The sequence below is a fragment of the Cydia splendana genome, chromosome 19 (assembly GCF_910591565.1).
Source record: "Cydia splendana chromosome 19, ilCydSple1.2, whole genome shotgun sequence".
Taxonomy (NCBI): Eukaryota; Metazoa; Arthropoda; class Insecta; order Lepidoptera; family Tortricidae; genus Cydia; species Cydia splendana.
In genome coordinates, this window is record NC_085978.1 from 11,275,648 (window position 1) to 11,296,334 (window position 20,687).

General features: G+C 37.1%; 1 protein-coding gene and 1 long non-coding RNA gene across 2 annotated transcripts in view; one reads left to right on the forward strand and one right to left on the reverse strand.

Annotated features, from left to right (window-relative positions):
* Positions 1-20,687, forward strand: part of LOC134800053 (LIM/homeobox protein Lhx1) — a 90,078-nt gene that overhangs the window by 65,199 nt on the left and 4,192 nt on the right. The window contains 1 exon segment of the mRNA XM_063772510.1: positions 19,908-20,166. Within this exon segment, the coding sequence (XP_063628580.1) occupies positions 19,908-20,166 (259 nt within the window).
* LOC134800125 (uncharacterized) lies at positions 16,448-18,575 on the reverse strand. Its single transcript, XR_010145509.1, has 3 exons — positions 18,012-18,575; positions 16,938-17,154; positions 16,448-16,562 (listed from the first exon to the last, which is right to left on the reverse strand). It is a non-coding gene; the product is annotated as an uncharacterized LOC134800125 (long non-coding RNA).

Genomic DNA, 20,687 nt, shown 5'->3' on the forward strand with positions numbered 1-20,687 from the left:
ATTCAAATTAAGCTGATATTAATAAGACACCTTCAATCAATTTATAGTGTACCTATTGCACAATTTGTATAATCCTTTTCTATATGGGGTCATATAAAAACGATCAAAAATAGAAACAGATAATATTCCTCAAAATTGAGCAGCGGTAACACGCTAGGGTGCCCAAAATTCGCGTCCCATATGGTGCGTGATACAATAAAGTTTATGGCGGAACGAAAAAAGAACTGAGACAAATGTTTGTGGTGCATTTACTCGTCAGATCATAAAGGCGTATTAGTAGTTGTATACAATTGCAGTTACGTCTTTTTAGTTAAGAATGGCGGTGTAGGTGTGTAGATAGGTGTACCACAGCGGGATACAGACCGCCCGTAGGGACGGCACGGCCTGTTCGGGTCTGTGCTTTGTTTTCCTTCGGTCAACGCTTAATCTAGAAGCATATTGACTGAGTATAATGACCATTCTGGCTGGCATTTGCAGCCGTGTTGATAGACAAACGATGCTGTATTATTCGTGACTATCTAGGTAGGTATCTATATTATAGTCTGAAACATCTAAGAAACAAAATCTAATATGCCCAAATAAATGTGACTGTCTTGCGTGATTGTAATGTCTGATTATTTTTATAGACAACTGTAGTTATTCATAAGTAGGTCCGTTTAAAAAAATTATATGTCCAGTGAATCGCAACGAGCTTGGGAAGTAAAAATATGTAGTAATAACTAAAGATATTTCCTGCTTAACTTTTTTCCGTAATCCAGTATGACTTATTACTTTTATCTACCTACTATGACAATAGTTCAGAGTTATATTAGGTCTGAAAAAAGATAATCTAAACAGAACTGTGATTACACTCGCTTCAACGCCATTTTGTCTGATCATACAAAAAGGTTATAGGTACCAGTTTCCTATTCAGGTAGACTCATTAGCGCTAGGGGGCGCCTGCATAGCGTTATTTATATACTTTAATCTTTTCCGCTTCGTCGCTAGACGATCAATGATGTGAAGTATCGGGTTATTCTTAAGGCGGATGATGCATTGCAATTGTATTGAAGTAAATTATTATCAAAGGCTACATAATACCAAATGCGTAATAAAAGCATGGGTAAGTATAGAACACACATATGTCTCGCATGCAGGCATACCTAAACAATATCAACATGTTTAACAAGCGTTGTTACAATGACTAACATTTTCTGTTAAATAGTTTAAATACATTATATTCTAAGGCCATTAAAATTGTATAAGAAGTATAATACATATTCCACTACTAGCAATTTTTTAAGTTTTTATATTTTAATTTATATGTTTAATACCGCGTAATTGACGCCGACTTATTCTTCTATTTCCTACTCATAATTATGTATTTTCATTTCACCGACACGATTACTCTGCATGTACGTGTGTTATAGTGTATAAAATGCTATTTCTATCTAAATAATACGTACGTTCTTGCATGCATCTGCTTTTAATACGAGAAATATCACTAGACGGCCATGTTATAAAAACCGCATAAATAATAAAACAGAAGCCGACTAAAGCTTGATGTTTCCTTAATTATTAATATATACCCATAATTGTTTCAATTTCTACCACTATAAACTTATTGGATTGCACTAGGTTCTAACTAGTACACACTAGACAGCCAGACTTTATTGCCTCAGCACAAAAGATGCCGACTGTGACTATGAAGCGTCGTTATTACCTACCCTAATTATCCACATGCATTTTTTTTTCTTTCACCACATGTATATAATATACTCGTTACATGTAATAGACCCTATACTATAATACTCAGTCACTTAAGGTTTTTTTTATTGAACGACGGAAACTGAAGCGTGGAAAATACCATACTATCTATTTGTAAGACTTTTCCCGCCATATAATATCGCTAGAGTTGGACCAAGAAAAGTCTGCAACGTTTTTGATAGCATACGCAGTGCTAGTGTTATTTATAGGCACGTCATACTTTCACAGAGGTTTGACGTTTAAAATAACACTTTCACTGCGTGTGCTATCAAAATCGTTGCAGACTTATCTTGGTCTAACTCTATTTGTTTACCGTTATGGTGTAATTGAATGTCGCCTTTTTTAAATACTTACCAACTTCTTGAAGTACATATTTTCATATTCTGTTAACATTACTAGGTACACAGACTCCGTATTTGAACAAATAGTAGATCAAAGACCTACATATCTTATACCTTTAAACGAGCAATTTTTGTATATTTATTTATATATTTCGGGGATCTCGGAAACGGCTCTAACGATTTCGATGAAATTTGCTGTATGGTGGTTTTCGAGGGCGAAAAATCAATCTAGCTAGGTCGTTTCTCTGGGAAAACGCGCATTTTTGAGTTTTTATATGTTTTCCGCGCAAAGCTCGGTCTCCCAGATATTGTATTAATAAAGCGACCACGCTTTGAGTTTTAGTGATAACTTAAGCAACTATCGTTTTCTTTACAAACATTTTTCCGCGAACCATAAAACGCTCGCTTTGCTGGCGGCGAAATTTAATAACGCTATTTTAATAACAGTTGTAAAACAATGGCGCCGAGGCGCCTGATTTGCCATTATCCGTACAGGCGTACAACTAATTACTAGCTGTGAACTTAGACTAGCGGCCACCTAGGCAGTGTTCATATTGGATGCGGATGCGCGTCGCTCCGGTGTGTAAGCGGACATCGCTATATACATACATAGTTGCCACGCTCACACACCGTACAAATCCACGTCTGTGTGATAATCACATTTAGTGCTTTTATACATTTTTTAGTTTTGTAAATATAGTCTTTCAAGCCATTTCCGTCAGTAGAAAAAAGCGTCAAATTTAAAAAATGTAGGCGCAAAGGGTAATCATCCCTTAATTTGAATTTCGCGCCTTTTTCTACTGACAAAGTTGTTTGACCGGCTATAAACCCGTGACAGACGGACTAAGGCGATCGAGCTCATAAGTTTTTCGTTTTGCCAACCGTAATTAGCGATTATCCGCGATGGCTAACGGCTACTCAAACCTAGCTTTGCAAAAAAAAACAAGTTATTTTCTGATTATTTAATTGGTGATTTAGATAAATTTCATGCCGATCAGACTAACTAAGGTTAAAATAAAAATAAAAACATCCTTTCGTTTAACGAAACTAGGTATGACATTTTAGCGACAAAATTTTATGGATTTTCATCCTCAACCAGACTTGCAAAAATATAAACACCAAAACATTAAGAATCCTTTAAACAGACTGTTATTTTCGAGTGTTAGCGTGTAATATTGAGTTTTTACGATTTTGTCGGCATTACGATGGCCCCTCACAGAGTTGACGTATGAAATATAGTGTTTAACACCACACGGCGTGTTCTTCGACGTCCCGCTGCGAGACGTTCCCGCGCGGCACGGACTCATGGTCACACTACACGTATTCCCATTTAGAGGTTTTTGTAATTCACATTAACTTAATTTGGGACTATCCTACAATGCCGTAGTTTATCGTCACCCTACTTACAATCATTTGTGTGAAATTATTGCGTTGTTATAGAAAGTTTATTGAGTGGTTGGTCATGTCATATGGGCATTTAGATTGAATGAAATAATTTTATCGAGTTTCGATATGTGTTCTCACAGTTGCTTTTGAATCTTGGCCCGACCGAAAGTTGGCCGGTCTATCTTGATTTATATCAAGATGGTGGCATACAAGTGCAGTGCCATCGTCATAATAGTAGTAATACTTACAGTACTTATACCTACACGGAGTTTTTTATGAATTTTACTGTGTTGCTATTATATTTAGTAGGTAGGTAAGTACTTAAGTATGTACTTACCTTGTCATTAATACCGAATATTGTATTACCTACCTACCACTGAGTCTTCTGACAGAATTTTAACGTACATATGTCATATGAGTGTTATGTTTATCTTTTAACTTTTATGCGTTCGTGATTTTAATGTAATATGGATCATTTGTTATCTGTAATAAAGATGATTTGAATTGCATTGAATTAACTAGATACATGCCTTTAAATTTCTCAATATGTTTGGTTACTTTGGTTTGTTTTTCTTTTTCTTCTAAAAAAATATACTATTTCGTAAATTTGGTAAAAATTTACTATACCTAAACAGAATACAAGAAAAAACTTAAATACACCTAAAACACTACCTTCTGTATCAATACCGGATGCGGGCGCCATCAAATTTTAATGGCTTCACAATAAATGTTTACAAATTTTTTGATACATTTTTTTCCATTCTCTATCAAAGCGATTAAGTAATAAAACTAATAGCTACGGACATAATAACGGGACAGGTCAATTTCATACGCTCAAGGCTGCTGTTTTGACTACTGGTAGAATATTCTCCTAAGGCCCAGCCATACAAATTAAAAACCCAGAATCTGCCACTGAAATTTGAAGGCAGGCTTTAGTGCAGGGAATAGAGTTGATTTTGGTTTTGTTTGAAAATTGAACGAAACAAAACAGATGCGACTCTGATGGCCTACCTCGAACTACGTTCGACGTGTTGCCTCTCTGTCTCTGAGTTAAATTTCATCGAACTGAATAAGTACTATAGGTAGGACCTTGGGCCTTAGGAGGATAAAGAAGGTAGTGGGTCGCGTATTATGTACAACTTTTATATTCGTAATTATTGTGGTAATATTTAGATTTACTTTTGTATTCTATTTTTACTCGGGGAACAAGGCTTAAGTACCTATCGAAATGTATAAAACAGTTAATTGGTTAGGAGCTTCCAAAAATGGTATGGAATTTGTTTATCACTCCTAACTCTTATAATAACGAAAATAAGTCAGCAAAATCAAAAACGGCAATGCACCAATTAAATCGTTCAGTACTTAAAGGATATTTTACCAAGAGTCAGGATAGCTAAATGAATTATGTAATTAGACTTGTATGGAAATTATTCATCCATCAGAAGCAACTTTAAATGGCACCGTGGGCTTGGACTGAGAGGCTTATTCTGAGTTAAGTAGATATAAAATAATAAACTATAAAATTATCAAGGAAAAGTAGGAAAAGGCTATGCTACTTTTCCAAACAAAACATAACAACTGCTCACGATTTCAACGAGGTTTCAAAATTACATCCGAGTTACCATAATGGAAGCAATTAAAACTATAAACTTAGGCCTACAAATTTTAGACTAAAAATTATCGGTTTTTGCACATAAGCATGGCCAATCTAACCTGATAAATTACCTATATAGGGTAATTCGCCAGTAACTGGTCACTTTTAGTAACTGGCCGCCCTAAACTAAAAATGAATTCTATTCACCTATAAATAGAATTCATTTTAGTATAAGGTGGCCAGTTATTGAAAGCTGGCCAGTTATTGAAACCTTATAAGTACTAAAATGAATTCTGTTTATATGTGAATAAAATTCATTTTTAGGGTTCCGTACCCAAAGGGTAAAACGGGACCCTATTACTAAGACTTCGCTGTCCGTCCGTCCGTCCGTCCGTCCGTCCGTCCGTCCGTCCGTCCGTCCGTCTGTCACCAGGCTGTATCTCACGAACCGTGATAGCTAGATAGTTGAAATTTTCACAGATGATGTATTTCTGTTGCCGCTATAACAACAAATACTAAAAACAGAATAAAATAAAGATTTAAATGGGGCTCCCATACAACAAACGTGATTTTTGACCAAAGTTAAGCAACGTCGGGAGTGGTCAGTACTTGGATGGGTGACCGTTTTTTTCTGCTTTTTTTTTTGTTTTTTTTTTTTTTTTGCATTATGGTACGGTACCCTTCGTGCGCGAGTCCGACTCGCACTTGCCCGGTTTTTAGTTTAGAGCGGCCAGTTACTGGCGAACTACCCTATAAATGTTTCCAAATGTTGTCTTTATTATGTTAACAAACGGTTGTGTATCTCTCATCGTACTCGTGAGTCGTGTCTAATATTATGATAACGACTACTTCATTTGAATCTCCGAATAGGACACGTAATAATATGCGGCTTAACACTTCTTTAGCATAAAAACAACCTAACAACTTATTCAAAACGAATAGCATACGTTTATTTTCCACTATTGTTTCTTGTAGGTAGCTCAGTTTTACACATGCCAGCCATATTTTGGACTTAATGATAATAGACACAGGGTGTATAGTAAACGCATAAGTAAGTGTGTAATCGTAGGCGCAAGGCCGCCATCAATATTATAGTAAATATTGAAGAGTAACCAACGCAAAGTACGCTTTTACTCCCACAAATCTAGTGCCATTGAAGTACCTAGAGAGAGTCGAACTTTTACGAGTAAAAACGCGTTTTTGAACAGATTCCAACTAAAAATACGGAAACGAGATATAGGTGCTACTTTGGCTAGGTGGTACTTTTAAATTTAATAAAATAATTATAAGACGTGAAGTTTCTATGGTTAACAAAATATAAAACTTTACGTTTTACATATTTAGTTTCAGAGGTTAGGTACCTGGATAGTATCACTTGTAGGTAAATATACCTAAGTTTGTCTTTGTAGACACGTATTTCATTTTCTGTATATTTTCAACTGTATGGTGCACAATAAAGAATAAGTTTTTTGAAGTGAAAACTTCTTTAGCGGCGCTGTGCACTTTTTGTGATGGGGAAAAAATGTTAAACTCGAGAGAGCGTAAGACGTAAGACGCTTCGTAAGACGGACACGTGACCTGTACGGTTACCATTAGTTTGTCACTGACATCAACGTTGTCGAGAACGTAATTTACTTTCTATACGTCCCGTTTGCACTAATATGCGAGTGCGAGCGAGATGTATAGAAAGTAAATTACGTTCTCGACGGCGTTTATGTCAGTGACAAACTGATGGTAACCGTACAGGTCACGTGTCCGTCTTACTGGTCATTGAGTTTTCACTTCTGCCGGCACTCTCGGAGTGCAACCCGTTATTTTTTTGTTATTTACAAACACACCACACACGTAACTACTATTACCAGTACGGCTACCACCAGTTTTGACATTGACATAACGCTCACGTTTACGTAACTTACTTTCTATGCATCTCGCTCGTACTCGCATATGCGAGCAATAGTGCAAGCGAGATGTACAGAAAGTAAATTACGTAGACGTGAGCGTTATGTCAATGTTAAAACTGATGGTAGAGGCTTAGTGCCCTGTTTATCAAAAGCTTGTAACTTGTAATACAAGTCCCTTTTTGACAGCGTTTGTTAGTAAGGGACTTCCACGTGTATTTACAAGTTACAAGCTTTTGATAAACATGGCACTGGTCGAATTAGTCTCCTAAAGTTTTTTGTATTTTAGTTCTATATAATACCTATGTAGAAAACAAAAAACCGGGCAAGTGCGAGTCGGACTCGCGCACGAAGGGTTCCGTACCATAATGCAAAAAACGGCAAAAAAAAACGGTCACCCATCCAAGTACTGACCCCACCCGACGTTGCTTAACTTCGGTCAAAAATCACGTTTGTTGTATGGGAGCCCCACTTAAATCTTTATTTTATTCTGTTTTTAGTATTTGTTGTTATAGCGGCAACAGAAATACATCATCTGTGAAAATTTCAACTGTCTAGCTATCACGGTTCCTGAGATACAGCCTGGTGACAGACGGACGGACGGACGGACGGACGGACGGACGGACGGACAGCGGAGTCTTAGTAATAGGGTCCCGTTTTACCCTTTGGGTACGGCACCCTAAAAATTGTTTTCTACCATTTACTCCTTTTTTAAAACCACAAAAGTAAGAGAGATTTGTGTTACCTACTGTTCTCATGTTACTATCTCATTGAAGGGCGCGGTCCGATCAAAGCCGCTTGCGCAGCGGGTAGCGGTAAGCTTCTAGCATAAGCACGCTTTTGTTTTAATATTGCCTTTTTATATTTCTGATCACTTAGATAAGGATTGCCACACGCTTTTTGCGAAAAAAGTTTATTGTGCTAAAAGTGCAAGTGGGTCTTACACATTTTGTAGTATGCTTAACTCGTTCGCGTCTTTTCAGTACTTACATCGCAAAGTTAAATGAATCTAAAGCATTATTTGCGCTGCGGCCTTACAGGGTGGGATACATTTTTCCAGCACTTTATGTAGGTAGACGAAATTAAATACACAAAAATATATAGGGTGGTCATTTTTGCCATAACTGTAACCTATACTTATAGATGGTGCCTTTATAAAGGATGACATGGTTCTTCTTGTCTATGATATAGATGGTGTTCTAGTAAAAGGTTGCTTTATCTAGGTCAATTTTTGACTTCGCTTTAATTATATAAATCACAGCCACACACACGCCCATTAGTCCTGTACCTTATCATCTTTTTCCAAAGTCGGCTAAAAACGGTCGTGTACAGTTCATGGCGCGTTAACGTCGCGTGTGCGCATAATCAGTAACCACTGGAACGACCATGAGCGTATTCGGATTTTTGTAAATATTATACCAAATAGGCACCACACGCACAAAAAAGCAACTCTCCGCGCCCTTCCAAAAGCAAAGAAGGCCGCCACGTTTCCACGTTGAATCACGATAGACAGCCTCAGTGCTCAGCTGTTGACTTATTTTAGAAATTGAAACTACAATATTGGACATTGCTTTACGCGTCTTACTTCTTGTCTATGACATAGAGTCCATCTCATTAGTATCGTATGTGTATAATATTGGTATCGTATGTTTAAAACCTGAATGGGTCCCCGACCATATTAAACCAAAGTAGAACATCGTGCCGTGTGAGGCGCCCATTACGGAGTCTGAACCATTTCAGCGACATGCTTTTGTTTTCGGCTATTTTTAGCGCGGGTAAAAAGGTGCACTTGCACCATTCACTAACCCGGAGTTGACCGGTTAAACCTGGAGTTACCATGATTACCAGTACAATTTCACACTGGATTAACGGTTTAACCGCTTAACCCCGGGTTAGTGGAATGGTGCAAGTGGGTTTTACACCATCCATAATCATGGTAACTCCAGGTTTAATCTGTTAACCCCGGGTTAATGAATGGTGCAAGTGGCCCTAAGTGTGCCTAAGAGTTTGATTTTGTCAAGTTGGTCTAAGATTATTAGTTGTTTTTATTTTTAACTTCACCAATGTTTTGTAGTTCATGTTAGTAATCTCCTAAGTCCCAGAGTTATATTTGCAGTGAATTTGGACTTGAGTTAATATGTAATTTAAATTTCAAGTTATACCTACGGCCTGCCTGCCGCTCGAAAGGTGGTTCGTTATTTGATTCGATTTTGTTCTCTTAAAAGGACGTCGGGGCTTAAGAGGGTATAGTAACAATTCTACACATAGGATATAAAATATTATATTTGTGTTTAGTTTAAAACTAAACACATTATATTGTTGCATTTCATATGTGTACAAAGGATATTAAATCTAAGTAGAGACTCGGCATAAAAAAAAATTGATTAAGTAAGACAAGTAAACATAAAATACAAATGATTGTAACTAAAACAACGCAGTTTTCAGCCATTGCGTATGGAATAAAAAATAAGGAACTAAATTACCCCTTCATCTTTAAAATCAAGGACGACATCCACCATTGCCCATCCTTTCAGTTTAATTAATTAGTAATTACAATACTTAACTCTTACCAATTAGAATCTAACTCTACCTCGAATATTGCTTAGCAGTTTATGCAAATTAAAGTCTTATCTACACGGAACAAGGCTGTTATTGCAAATCTACAGTTTAACCGAATACGAGCTTGCAATAATTACTGAGGTAACTGATAAGTCCAAATCATGGAATCAATCTATTTAGCTGATAACTTGATAAGTAAAACGATTTGTTTACAAATGAGGAATCAAACGTTCTCATTAGTGACTGAGATTGCCAATTCTAGTAAATAGTTTTTTTGTTTTCTAATTATATGCCTATCACGGTTACAAAGACGTAGGTATCAAGTGTTATGCAAAATTATTGCTTATAATTAGGTATATTGAATTTTCAGACGTTTAAATCAAGGGAAAATGCTTTGAAAAGATTTACACGGAAACTAGACTATACCTTCTACTCCCATAACCTTATTGCAAGCTGCAACTGAAGTTTTAAATTATGATTTCAACATAAAATAATAACAAAATCATTCGCAGACTTCTAAAACAAATAGCGAAGTAAGGAAGCAATATAAACACAATTGTTTTGTCAATAAACTCGCGACCACAATATTCTATGCGGTTGGAGAAGGAATTCAATATCGGAACGTGCCCGCGACGTCGGAGTTCCACTTTATTTGTACGCAAATAGAAATAAGTATAGCGGTGAAAATGGGTATTGTTTGTGCAGAAAATTAATTTACAAACATGAATTTTCATTGTTTCATAGTACTTATACGGAGCGTTAACCTATCTAAGTATTGCACTGCATCAGGGTCAAAAACACAGGTCAAAAATGTTCGGGAAAACCGGCGTATTATTGTGGTTATTACAAAAGTTAACAATTTTGATATATTTTATTTTATTCTAAGACTCATTATACAAATTCAAAATAGAAAGTTTTATTATGCCGATGAGAAGATAGTACGAAATATTTTATGACGACCACAGAAAAAAGTCACATCACCTTAACTTGACTCACACTAAAAATGTGTTTTACCCGCCATGCAATTGTACCTGTAGTACCACCGTATTTTAGGTACCTAAGTAGGTAAGGTGCAGGGGGCAATTTCGACTCCGGGATAATTTCAACTAATCGAAATATTTTCCATGATTTACATTATTAACTAGAGTTCCATATATGTCCCGATGGCGCAAAAAATGTGTTGTGTGTGTTGTGTGTGGTGTGACTCTAGTTAATAATGTGAAACATGGAAGATATTTCGATTAGTTGAAATAATCCCGCAGTCAAAATTGGCCCTCTGCAACTTATGCCATAAAATCGTGTCAGATATAAATTTCGATGCCTGATATTTTAGGTGCTAATATTGAACGGTCGATGAAAGTATCCTAACCAGCGGGCTTAGCAAGGTTATATCATATTGCGCGTGGAATCTACTGTCGTCTTTTAACGATAGTCGTATTTTTATCGTTTTGCTGAACATGGTTACGGGCTACGATAAGAATACCACGTCGATATCGTATAAAGTTATCCACTATCATTCGTAAGTGACCACGATTGTCTATGCCTAGAGTTTATGAAAAATCCATTTAATGCCTGGCTTTATTAAAATGTCGGACGTGTGTCGGACGATGTTTGAAAACGAATAGTTAGTTTTATTACTACACTTCCAAATTGAAAAATGTTTAAATGAGTGACAGCTTTATACAAATTGACTTACATTATAACATGCACGGATAATCGTGTTTTCTCAACTGACAATTCACTTGACATTGACAAGCATCGCGTACGCGCATGATTCAGTGAATTTAGTGAAAATACAAACCAAGTCGAAGAAAAATACTGATTTGCTGTGTAAACTAAAGGAAATGCCACCCAAAATGTAAGTTTCTCTAATTTATTTATAGAAAAAGTTGTAGTTCGTTTGATCATTAACTGGTTTTGTCATGAATATGTTTAATTTCAGTCGATGCTTCGGCGCACAAGAAAATGCTAGCCAAATATATAACTCGGCATCCCCTGTTCGCCTACACCTACAGGGAGATTCATGAGCCTCTCGGAACCCAGAGATACAAAATGCAATGCTGCACAGTGCACACAAGTTCTAAGATCTAGAAGAAAGGATTGAAGATGTAAGTACACCTTTCTTAAACTAAAATCATGAAAAGTTTCTGGTGCCTTTTAATATTATTGACACTTAATATCTATTTCTTCTCATTCTATCTATTATGTTCTACTAAGTGACAAAAGTTTGTTAAAAACCTGTTCTATCACTACTATAATTGCAGGAAGTTGATTTGGCAACAATTATGTGTAAAAGTTACACTACAACACTACCTATGCATACATTTATTCACACTGCATAAAAAGTGCATACTTAAGGGTTCTAACAAATATTAAAATCTTTGAAACCCGTAGACCTCACTTTAAAAACTTATATATTTTTTTACTCTGTTTGTATATTCTAGAAGCTGGTTTTGTAGCAAGAATAAAAGTTTATTGAAAAAGAAAAAGACACACTATTTATGCCATAAATCTAAGACATAAAGATAAAATATTATTAATAAGTATTTAGTTTTTATGCCCGTTCCGGATGTTCCGCTCACTTAAACTTTAAGTCCTTCCTCTTCATAACCGTTTTATGTATGATTGTTTTGCCGTTCAGGCAACCTATCTATGGAATGCACTCCCTCTACCTGTAAGACAAGCCCCAAGAAAATTTGTTTTTTGAGTAGTCATGCTCGGTAGTTATCTGCTAAATGTCTCGTCTAGTGTCTATCATCCCATATACATATTAGTACATTTATTTTTATAACATATATGTATGTTTATGTTAGTATGTATATCTAAGATATACCTACTGCATTTGCGTTTTGATTGGTTTTTGCACCAACCTTTAGTGTTTATATGTGACGTCCCACGGGTAAAGGTACCTTATGGCGGTTGGCGCTTACGCTATTAACTATTAACGCCGCTCCAATATTATTGCGGCGCTATGCGACGTAAGCGCCAGCCGCCATAAGGTACCTTTTGCCGTGGAACGTCACATATTTGTTTCTATGGTTGACTAGTAGGTGATAGATAATGCCTTTTGGCATTAAGTTCGCCATTTTTACGTAATTCTATATTTTTGTGCAATAAAGTTTATAAATTAAATAAATAAAGTAGCCATACCCACAAGTAACTTACAAATTCCCTGCAAGAGTTAGGCCGGCGCCCCACTGCTGCGCACGCTATGTACACGACCCACGTTCCTATACAAAATTTCGTGGGCTTGCCCACGGTTTGTATTAAAACGTGGGCCGTGGATGTAGCGTGCGCAGCAGTGGGGCGCCGGCCTTATTCAATACAAATAAATTGTATTAGTACCTATTCTACTAAGATTATAAAATAATATAATACCTACTCGTACAATATTCTTACTTATAACATGTAGGTAATATAGGAATACTAGGAACAGTTATGTTAGCACTAAAGCTGGCCATATACATTTGACAGCTAAGTTTGACCCACTTCCCGATTTCCGATTGAGCTGAAATTTTGCATACATAACAATATGTAAATCGGATGACAATTGCAATATTATGATGACATGGAGCTGATCTGATGATGGAGACATGAGGTGGCCATGGGAACACTGTGATAAAACAACGCAAACTAATTGTGCTTGGTGTTGTTAGAATGGACTCATGGAGTATTAGTTGCCTGTTGAAAGAAAAGTACAGTCAGCGATAAAAGCTTGTACCAAAAATTATATTTTTGCCAAAAACTTATTTATATTGTTAGGGCTTGGGAGTAGAAGCTGGTTTCTTTACTGCTGGCAGCTGGAATATTTTTTTTGTGTTTGGTAAAGTGGTCTATTGTACCTATACCTGACTATGGGAATGATTTTAGCAGCCTATGTATGTGTGTGGGTATGTTTGTGTCGTATATTACCCTAGCATAGAATATCTGAGATACATTTTGATAAATAAGGTGTTCGTTGGTTTGTTTTTATGACGCAAGTGGTACAGAACTACACTTGATACATAATACAACTTTAATAACGGATAAATAATTACTAGAACAAAATTCAATTTATTTTCAATCGATAATTTGGACAACTGTAACAAAAAAATCCCCCTGGCTTAAAAACGAGAGCTTTCTAAAAGTGACATTAATTTCACATAATTTGCCAATGAACCGCTGTAAGTACTAGCCTGCGCCTGACCTCATCTAATATAATTTGTTTCTGTTTCAGTCATAACATATTGGAGGCTTGAAAGTGCACATACCCATAGATTGGACGTTAAGCTCAACGAGACCATGCGATGCATCTCAGGCACTATCCGATCTACAACCGCCACTGGCTGCCGGCATTGAGTCACATTGCCCCTCCTCACATCCGACGACTCAAGGCGTTGAAGAGGGAGGCTGAGAATATCACGAATAACCCCACAATGCCTGTCCACGAGGAATTCTGCCGCCCGACTGCCCGCCGACCCTGTGCTACAGCTGAGAGCCTGAGCAGCTTTAATATTTCGGATAGGTGGATAGCGGAATGGTCAGCTTCGGCAGCTCGGAGTTGCTGTATATCTGACCCAACTAAAAAACCAAAAGGGTTTGACCTTCCTCGGAAAATCTGGTGCCGCCTGAGAACCGGACATGGCCGCTGCAATTCAGCCACACAAATGGAGATAGACGGCTTTCCCACTTTGCGAATGCAGAATGCAGACCACTTAGCATATCTTCTAACGCTGCCCACTCCACTCCTCCTCCACTCCTGGGCCTGTTGAGGACCTGAAGACCGTGACACCTGACTTGGTTGCTTGGCTTGGCAACCTCAAGGCTACACTCTGAATGCCCTCATCAGTTTATGATATGAAATGAAATCACTTTATTGGAGCATTCCACGAGCTGTCCCGTACAAACGCATTTTATTTCCTGTGTTGCGACTTTTTTTTTCGCCATTTAAAGCAAGCGATTAATTTTCCGTGCATGTTTGACCATTTGTCATAGAAAAGGAAACTCTTATACCTGCAAATCTCCAGAAAATCTGCACGGAGGGGGCACGTGCCCCGGGCGCCGTCCAAGGGGGGGCGCCAAAATGGGCTAAAAGGTAGTCTTTTCTTTTATTCCGCCTTGCCAAAGGCAGCAGGGAAACTTTTGTCAGTCGTATTTACCACCACTGTGAAGTGTGAAATGCGGATGGTAATCTGGCCCACAGCGCAAAAGAGAAAGACGATCTTTTAGGAACTGTTTTTGCATCGAACTCGACCTTGAAAGACGACGGTAGCGCCCTACCGCCCACCATCCCGTAGTGTGAATACTCTATGCCAGAAACTTCTATCAAGCAGAAGGATATTCGGCGGGAGTTGCTATGCTTTCGTTTTATAAGGCGAGCGGGCCAAGTGCATCAGAGTTGTGTCCAGTGTTAGCGCGTCTTACGTTAGGGGTCTCCTGTCGAAGTTACCATCTTATGGACTGTCCAATAGACTACCTATTATGCAAGTGGATCGCTAGCCCTTTGTCCGGCAGGCGCATATGAGCCGTAGTTGACGGAACCTGCTTCAATAGCTGCTGCTGCATATCTGTGACATGTTGTCTATCGACGAAATTCATCGATATGTGGACTACTGAGGCTTCCTATACACTATACAGGATGGCTAAAAAATAACTACATTCCCGTTGCCAGGGAGGTTTTGGGATTATACTGAGTAACTTTTGCTACGGGACCAACCTCGAAATCGCGAAAAAAATAGTTTACCCTCCCACAGAAATTGGACCAGCCAAAATGTATGAAACAGCCAAATTTTTTTTCGCGACTTAGGGGTTGGTCCCATTTCGTTTCGGAGAGGGGGGGGAGGCGCAAATTTGGTGCCTGCCCCGGGCGCCATATGACGTTCCTGGTACAAAAGCTGTTCATACTTCATAGTAATCCAGCGATAAAGCTGCTGGCATGATGGGCACTTTCACACCGGGTACGGCAGCCAATGATTTGTTTGTACACCTACATTTAATGTGTAAATAAACTTTGTTTAATTTTTTGGCAATAGTTGTTTTATTTAACCATTTATAATATTCTCTCTAGCACAGAGCCGAAATTGTTAACTTATCTATAGAGTTTAGTAAACAAAAAAGACTTGACAACACCACAAGTGACGAGAATTGTCATTCTTGCATCTACCTAAATGGAATTTAACATAGTTTTTAATATTCAACATTAGTTATTGGCGTATTGAGTCTGACCGCAGTTATAGTCACTAAAGTAGACTTATTAGCATAATAGAGCATTTAGGAATATTCTTATTTGACCTTTTCACCGCCAGACTCACTAGACGCGTCGTTAAGACGCGTCTTTTCATACAAACGTAGTCCACATTTTTTCATTAAATATTTTGATACAATTTGTTGTATATCATATCAACATCAACTACAGCCATGCCCCTACGTTTCTTCTTTTTTTTTAATTTTTAATTATTATAAGAGTTAGAAGCATTTAAAAATTTGTATGTAATCTGTCTTCCGCTCCTAATTTTTACAATAATCAAAAATTCGAACGTAGGGGCATAGCTATATGGTTAATATACATTAAATTATGTAAAAATATTTTCCATAATGTCAATATCCAGAGAGGAAAATGAGGACTACGTTTGTATGGAGAAGCGGAAGCGGCCATCTCCCTTTCCTCTTAAGTAAGAACGTGCCTAAAATGTTTTTATTACCTATGCTTTCATTGTACTATACTGCATATGAGTCGGATTTTACATTTAGAAGCTATAATATCACAAATGTTGTACGCATAAGGCTAAAATGAAAAATAAGAATAAGTGACACCTACATTGAAGCATGCCCGGGAATGGTGTTCTGTGTGAAGATTATCCGTCTTGAATGTTTACTAGTCTCTACTTGTATAGAAATATAGGTAAATTAGGTAGGTATTTGTGTGATAGTAAAACATAGTAATAGGCGAAATATGTATTTATTAAGCTTATTAAGAGCCGGTTTTGTGCATGCTTGCATGCTTAGGAAGTTTTTTAGGAGCGTCTTCTCTAATTTTTCCCTTGATCCACGAGAAGTTTTCTGGAAGAAAAAGAAGGAAATAAGTAAAAGTAGGTTCATGTGGCAGCGATGGAGTAAGTATTTTCACATGAGTGCAGTCTAGTGCACTCAAGACATATACTAAACAATCGCCAGGAATAATATCCATTAAACAAGGCAGCACATTAGAACTAGGTGCCTTAGTTAAACCTAATAAGTATTGCATTCCCAGATTATATATCCCAGAGATAACTACTTATCATACATAACTATCAAACAATGGGTAGGTACATATCTCAATGCATAATACAGCCGCACTCATACTTATTCAAAAAAGGAAAAGTTACTAAGACAGTCCTTGTGGAAAGTCACAGTTTTTTATGTCTAATACTTAATTCAGTGCTCAAAAGAACTTACCTTCTGTTTACAGCATCTACAAACTGCTCGAGGTTCAGGCTTACAGTAGTGTGGCCAATCCAGTCAGTAGTGCTCCAATGGACAAGCCATGATCTTGACTAGTCCCACGTTGGTAGTTAATTGCCATCAGCTAGCAGGTGTAACTGTTACACACCAGCAGCTGCTGCTGCTGCTGCTGGTGTAGGTGTGCTGCTGGTGTGGTGTATACTGTTAGAACCTAAAACAAATAAGTACCTAATTACAGTACCGGCCAATAATATATCACCTCCATGCTTTTACGGTATAACTTTTTTTTATATTTGTGAGTGACTTCCACAGCTTTAGGTAGTTTAGTAGTATTCCTTGTCCAGTGATGAGAAAAATTGGTCTATGTAATGATTTTTTCATAGAGGTTTTTTGTTTTAATGTATGGTCAACTTCATTATTTTTAAAGAGCTTTTTTAGTAATATGCTGAGTCTCTTATTGTAGTTCACAGTATTTCAGTATTTATAATATCTTATACCTTTAAACGAGCAATTCTTGTATATTTATTTATTTATATGTATATATATTTCGGGGATATCGGAAACGGCTCCAACGATTTCGATGAAATTTGCTATATGGGGGTTTTCGGGGGCGAAAAATCAATCTAGCTAGGTCTCATCTCTGGAAAAACATGCATATTTATATAAAATGACTAGTAAAATATGAAATCTACAAACTAACCTACTACACGTTCATACAAAAACACACAAAGGTGATATGTTATTGACCGGTACTGTAAATCTAATTTTGTCAAGTAGATTTTCCCCTTGGAGGTTAGGATATGAATGTTGAAGTAAATAGTAGCTTAAGTAACCTCTGTTAGTAGGTTAGTAGCATAAGTAAGAGATTGTACAACAGATATCTTAACATACTAACTTTTACATATAATAATGAGGCCGGTACCTAGTATTGAAGAGTTTAGTAGCATTGTCATTAAGACGTCTGTTTTACATAGAATCAATGATTTCAAATATAATAGGGTCTATGCATGGTCTATGCATAGAATACATATTAACTTTATAAGAAACACTGCAATTTTATAGCTTTACCTTTGAGATGTTTTGGTAGGTAACCCATCACCGTTTTGAAGCTCGGCGTTAAATTCGGCACATAAGTAAATGCACTGCACACTCCTTACGCACTCTGTAAATATGCCGAAACTCTTCGTCCGTCATATCAAATGGGCTGCAAGTGTTTCTTAAAGCTGTTTACGATATTTTTCTTCAACAGCAGCCGCGAGTAGGAATAATAAAATTTGACTTCCCTGCGAAGAAAATATTGACAATATTATATACAGCGGAACATTGTAACTAATAACTCTCAATATAATCATAGAAAAACTGATATTTACCTGTAATTTATACCTTAAAATATGATTATTCACTACTTTTGCTTTCACGACAAGGCTTATCGTCATCTAAGAAGCACGTAGTTAAAATTAACTAAGTTGAACTGTCAAAATGGGACAATCTGTCAAATTATCCACATCTTATCCAACGACCATGTTATGCAAATTGTCTTCTATCATCTACCGCTGTCAAATGTGGATAACTCCATATATCGTCTGCAACCATAGTATGGATGATAAAACCGACGATAACGGCCGTTTTATCCACACCTATTGCGTGATAACTACCTTGTCGTACAACCTTGCTAAGCCCGCAGCAGGCGTATTAAGGATGGTTTTATCCACGTGATAAAATAACTGTCACCTTTTAACACCGCGGGTTAATAAGTGACGGACATTGTTTTATCACGCTGTCCCGTAGACAAGAACAATAATTATGGGTATCACCCGAAAGGGTGGAGAGTGGAGCGTTATTACTGAGCCAGAACCCTTTCGTTTTGAAGAAACCTACCTCTTATTGATGCTTCTTGTTCTTTATAGTTCGTCTAAGGACTGTCTCATTTCAATCATAGATAGAGATAATCATACTATCTTTGTCTTACACTAGTACTAGCACCCAAATAAAAAGGATGAGTATAGTTTTCCTGGTTGTTACTGACTGACAAATTGGTTTGACGAACTATATTTTATTTTTATTTTGGTATTGTTATTGTTTCTATTTTTTGTCAAACAATAAATGGTTTATCTATCTATTTATCATCATATTCGTACAGGAAATAATACCAAGTTAATATTATTATTGTACCTAATACAGGGCTTCCAGTTCTCAGTGATCTGATAATAAAGTAATTGAAACTTTCAAGGTTCATTATTACTTCGGTGAGGCATTGTAAGTGTAAAGTTCAATGTTCTTGGCCCTTCTATTTATTAGTCCCTACGGTACTTTAAGTAAGTAGGTACTACACTACAGTAAATATGTCAATCTATTTACAACTCTTTATCCAAGATTAAAGTTTATTATACCTATCGCGTCGAATAATGGTTCCTATGTAGGGAATGCAAATCGGTTATTTTCGGTTATTTTTTGTATGGAAATTATCGGTTATTAACCGAAACCGCGGTTTCCATACAAAAAATAACCGATTTGCATTCCCTATTCCTATGCCAATTCATCTTTATAAATAGAGTTTTCACTGTAATTTTTTGGAAGCTTTACATAATAGTTTATTTAGAAATGTAACATTTAAGTAGGAATTATACAAAATAAGAGACTTGATGGAACCGTCACAGGGAGGGACCATCATTTCACGCGAGAGATAGGTGATATTTTAACGGTTAAAAATAGAATTACACAACTCGTAAAATAAATCGTTATCAAGGCTAGGACATACAGAAGGATTTATTAAATTTGAAATATATTACACAGTGAACAAAATCCTTTTAGAGTCTCTTTGGAAAGAGAAGAGTCGTGGAATGTATTGGGCCTCATACATTCCAAGACTCTTCTCATTCCGCACAGACTACATAACTACATACTTCTATGTAGGTACATAGCTAAGACTAAATACAACATACTAACCAAAACTTTCTTCCCCAGGTGTGGTTCCAAAACAAGCGATCAAAAGAACGTCGCCTAAAGCAGCTCACGTCCATGGGGCGCGGCCCATTCTTCGGCTCCTCCCGCAAAATGCGAGGGTTCCCCATGAACCTGTCTCCAGGCGGCCTGGACGAGGGGCCCCCAGGGTTCCCGTACTTCGCAACGGCGGACGGCAAGTTTGAGTTCGGATACGGACCACCGTTCCATCACGATGCGCCGTTCTTCCACCCGCCTCCGGCTATGCCATTTAATCAGCCAGGTTGGTAGACTTTTCGATATTTTATTAACCAAGTGGGTGAATCAATTTTTTCTTGTCATGAATACGGTCTCCTGGGTCACTCTTAAAATACCAGTTTTTTCGTATTTAAATGAACCAAACTTGAATTTTTTGGTAGTTCGCAATCTACTAAGCATGTTTGTAGAACATGGCACAGCAGTTCTTCTAACACACTATGCTACGATTGTCTCCTGGCTGATGGGACAGAATAACAACAAGAAATTGTTGATCAACCCTTATCTATTGTATGATTAAAGTTCTGCCTATAATATTTTATGCTTGAATCTATCTATATATTGAACGATTATGGATTCGATTCGTGTAAATCGATCTTTATTTTTGCTACTGTTTCTGTGTAACTGCTTCTATTTTGGGAATAAAATATTTATGATTTCTTTTAAAGTCAATATAGCGTATGTTGTCGCAACATCAATGTGCAACAAAGCATATGTATTATAAATAAAATGTGCAATGATCTACATACCTATTATGTACTTTCATTA